This window comes from Lactuca serriola, chromosome 2, assembly GCF_051521515.1.
Source record: "Lactuca serriola cultivar US96UC23 chromosome 2, Lser_US96UC23_V15, whole genome shotgun sequence".
Lineage (NCBI taxonomy): Eukaryota > Viridiplantae > Streptophyta > Magnoliopsida > Asterales > Asteraceae > Lactuca > Lactuca serriola.
The window spans coordinates 224,754,641-224,759,314 of NC_136409.1; the positions used below are offsets into that span (position 1 = coordinate 224,754,641).

Below are 4,674 nucleotides of genomic sequence, written 5' to 3' on the forward strand. Positions count from 1 at the left end.
TGACTTTAGCAAAACTCCTCAACAAACAAGACAACTCTTCAACACCATAGTCGCAAATTCCCAACACTTTGGCCCCCACCAAGACACGAAGAGGGACACACATCAAAAGTCAATGAAGTGATGAGATCAAACCTCAAATCTCAACTTAAAGATCTAACATTCATTTTCCAAAAGCTAGCCATAGGACAAACTCCACAAGTGATGGTTTGTGGAATATGTGCAACAATGGGACACCCCACAGATATGTGTCCCAATCTCCAAGAAGATGTGGAACATGTAAATGTCATCGGAGAGTACCAAAACTACCACAACAAACCATCCAGTTACCAAAATGCCTATAATTCTAATTAGAAACCAAACCCCAACATGATCTATAACCCACGACCATTGCCTCAAAATGAATTGGTTAGACCTTCTTACCCACCACAACAACCTCATTACTAACATCCATAATGTTACTATCAACCCAAACTACATCCTCCACATCATCACCAACAACCTCCTCAATCCCAACCAAGTAGCTCCAGAATGTCTCTTGAAGACATTGTCAAGTCTCTTGCCGCTAGCACCTGACAATTCCAAAAAGTGACAAGAACTAGTATTTCCAACCTTGAAGCACAAGTGGGAGATATAGTTACATCCTTAAGCAAGTTAGAGTATCGTGGCAAACTACCTTCACAAACCAAAAAGAACCCAAATGTCAATGTAGTAACCTTGATAAGTGGTAAACAAACTGGGGAAAGTAGATCAAAGAAGAAGTCAAAGGAAGTGGAGGAAGAGATAGAGATCACTCCCATTGAGGATCATATTGTCAAAAATGATGCACAAGCCGAAGTTCCAAATAAGACTATCCCTCTAGTGACACCAATATACACTCAACCACCATTTCTCTCCTGACTTCCAACATCAAAGAAGAATACGGAAGAGAAAGAGATCTTGGAAACCTTCCGAAAGGTGGAGATAAACATTTCATTACTTGATGTAATCAAACAAATTCCTAGATATGCAAAATTTTTAAAAAAACTTTGCATAAATAAAAGAAAATTGAAAGGGAATGAAAAGATTTCAATGAATGAAAATGCATCCGCATTTTTACAAAGGAGACTTCCACCTAAATGTAAAGACCCCGAAATGTTTACGGTTTCTTGCAAAATAGGGGATGTCACTTATAGTAGTGTCATGCTTGATCTTGTTGCTTCTATTAATGGCATGCCCTATTCAGTATATGAATCACTAATTGTTGGTCGCTTAAATGAAACTGGTGTCATAATTTCACTTGCGGATAAATCAAGTGCTTTTCCTAAAGGTGTCTTAGAAGATGTTTTGGTGCAAGTAAATCAATTAGTTTTCCCGACAGATTTCTATGTGATTGATTTAGAGGAACAAGTTCCCTCCAAATTGGCTCTAATATTGATTGGAAGACCATTTTGGAAAACATATAGAACAAAGATCGATGTGTATGTGGGTAGTTTAATAATGGAATTTGATGGTGAAACAATAAGATTTAATATTTATGATGCTATGAGATATCTTGGAGATGTTTTATCTATATATTTTGTTGATGTTGTTGAACCACTAACCCAAGAATTGTTTGAGTTGACTAATGGTGACATGTTGGAGATGATTATAAGCAAAGGGTTTGATTGAAGCTTGCCAAGAAATTGAATTTTTATTCTTTAGATCCAGAAGTTGAGAAGTTGGTTAACAATTTAGAAGTGAAGAAATCCACAAGATTTGATGTCAAGCAAGTTAAGTTACCTCCAACTCATACAAAGTTACCACCTTCCCTCGTTCAACCACCATGATTGGAATTGAAAGTGTCACCTCAACACTTGAAGTATGCATACTTGGGAAACAACGAGACTCTTCTAGTTATCATTTCTACTCACTTAACCGAAATTGAAGAAGAGAAACTCTGCAAGGTATTGAAGGAACACAAAGAAGCCATGGGTTGGACAATTGCGGATATCAAGGGATTGAGCCCCTCCACTTATATGCATAAGATTTTGATGGAGGATGAATGCAAGCTAATCAGGGATGCACAAAGAAGATTGAATCTGCCTATGATGGAAGTTGTGAAGAAAGAAATATTGAAGCTTCTTGATGCGGGGATGATCTATCCAATATCGGATAGCAAGTGGGTGAGCCTGTGCAAGTGGTACCAAAGAAGACGGGAATCACGGTGGTCGAAAACAATAAAGGTATTATGGTCCCCACCCATGTGAAAAACGGGTTGAGAGTATGTATTGACTACCAAAAGCTTAATGTAATCACGAGAAAAGATCATTTCCCATTGCCTTTCTTTGATAAAATGTTAGAAAGGTTGGCCAAGAAATCTCATTATTGTTGTCTAGATGGGTATTCCGATTTTCACCAAATCTCGGTGGCACTAGAAGACTAAGAAAATACAACCTTTACATGTCTATTTGGCACTTTCGCATACCAGAGAATGCCATTTGGATTGTGTAATGCCCCTGCTGCTTTCCAACGTTGTATGATTAGTATTTTCTCGGAATATGCGAAAACATGATTGAAGTTTTTATGGATGATTTTACGGTATACAGAAACTCCTTTCAAGAGTGTTTGACTAATATCACCAAGATGTTGAAAAGATGCATTGAAAAAATTTGGTGTTGAATTTTGAAAAATGTCATTTTATGGTGAGCCAAGGTCTTATTTTAGGTTACATTGTGTCAAAGAAGGGAATTGAGGTAGATAAAGCTAAAATTGATGTTATTCAAAGCTTACCTTACCCAACTTGTGTTCGGGAAGTTCATTCTTTTTTAGGTCATGGGGGTTTCTACCGAAGATTCATCAAATATTTCTCAAAGATAACAAGACCAATGTTCCAACTCTTGAAAAAGGAAGTTGATTTCGAGTTTAGTGAGGCATGCAAGGAGGCTTTTTACAAGCTCAAGGAGTTGCTTACATCCGCCCCTATCATACAAGCATCAAATTGGGATCGCCCCTTTGAGATCATGTATGATGCAAGCAATTATGCTATAGGTGTAGTTTTGGTTCAAAAGAATGGAAGAGCCTCTCATGTGATCTACTATGGATCAAGAACACTAGACAACGCTCAAAGCAACTACTCTACCATATAGAATGAGCTATTAGCCATAGTGTTCACTTTGGAGAAGTTTAGGAAATATCTATTTGGCATTAAATTCATTATGTATTCGAATCATGAGGCTCTCAAGTATTTGATGACAAAGAAAGATGCAAAGCCAAGACTCGTCCGATGGATTCTACTATTACAAGAATTTGATTTGGAGATTTGGAACAAGAGCGGGTGCGAAAATCTTGTTGTCGATCACTTAAGTTGGATCATTTCAAATGAAACTCCTCTCCCATTGCGGGATGAGTTTCCGGATGAACATCTCTTTTCCCTTACTCAATCTATTCCTTGGTATGTCGATATCGTTAACTTTTTAGTCACAAAAAGTATCCCGACACATTCACATGTGCTCAAAAAGATATATTGAAAAGTGATGCAAAATACTATGTGTGGGATGAATCTTCTTTGTGGAAACATTGTCCTGATCAAATCATTTTAGGAGATGTGTACCCCAACAAGAACATCAATCCATTTTGCAATTTTTTCACGAATTTGCTTGTGGCGGACACTTCGGACCTAATCGAACTTTGAGAAAAGTTCTTGAATGTAGATTATTTTGGCCAACCATGATACACGATTGTTATTTATTTTGTAAAAGTTGTAAATGGTGCCAAAGGATGGAGAATATTTCTCAAAAGAACCAAATGCCACAAAATTAATTCAATCCTTGTTTGTGAAGTTTTTAACGTAAGGAGGATTGATTTTATAGGTCCATTTCCCATTTTATTTGGCAACATTTACATCTTACTCGCGGTTTATTATGTTTCTAAATGGGTTAAGGCCAAAGCCACAAGACCAGATGATGCCAAAACGGTTAACGAGTTCTTAAAGTCTAATATTTTTGTGAGATTTAGTGTGCCTAGGGCCTTGATTAGTGATAGGGATACACACTTTTGCAACGTTATAAAGGAAGTACAATGTGACCCATCGCATTTCTACCGCCTATCACCTCCAAACGAACGGTCAAGTGGAGGTTTCAAATCAGGAAGTCAAATACATCCTTGAGAAAATGGTGAATCCAATGAGAAAGGATTATATTTTAAGGCTTGATGATGCCTTATGGGCCTACTGAACCGCTTACAAGACCCTGATAGGTATGTCTCCATTTAGATTGGTTTTTGGAAAGCCATGTTATCATCCGGTGGAACTAGAACACCGTGCATTTTAAGAGGTCAAGCAATGCAACTTCAACATTTACGAAGCGGGAAGACATAGGAAGCTTCAACTTCAAGAGTTATAAGAATTAAGAAATGATTCTTATGAAAACTCAAGAATTTATAAAGAGAAAATAAAGCTTTTCCATGAATAGTCCATCACCCGAAAGCATTTTGAACCGGGGCACGGGGCCTTACTTTACCATTCACAATTGAAGTTATTTTCAAGCTAGTTGAGATCAATATGGATTGGGTCTTTTGTTGTAATCAAAACTTTTGACCATAGAGTGGTGGAGTTCCAAAGAGAAAAGACGGGACAAATTTTCAACGTCAACGGGCACCGTTTGAAGCCACTCTATGAAGGTTTCAATGCAAATGCCCTTGGCATCATCCATTTGGATG

At 37.6% G+C, this 4,674-nt stretch overlaps 1 protein-coding gene across 1 annotated transcript; it reads left to right on the forward strand.

Annotated features, from left to right (window-relative positions):
• The first annotated feature begins 1,068 nt into the window (after positions 1-1,068).
• LOC145090118 (uncharacterized) lies at positions 1,069-1,647 on the forward strand. Its single transcript, XM_079028460.1, has one exon. It carries the CDS (start codon positions 1,069-1,071, stop codon positions 1,645-1,647), a length of 579 nt encoding a protein of 192 aa, XP_078884586.1.
• The last annotated feature ends 3,027 nt before the right edge of the window (positions 1,648-4,674 follow it).

Coding starts and splice junctions, on each gene's coding strand:
- LOC145090118 (XM_079028460.1), top strand. CDS start 1,069: ATGAATGAAAATGCATCCGCATTTTTACAAAGGAGACTTCCACCTAAA.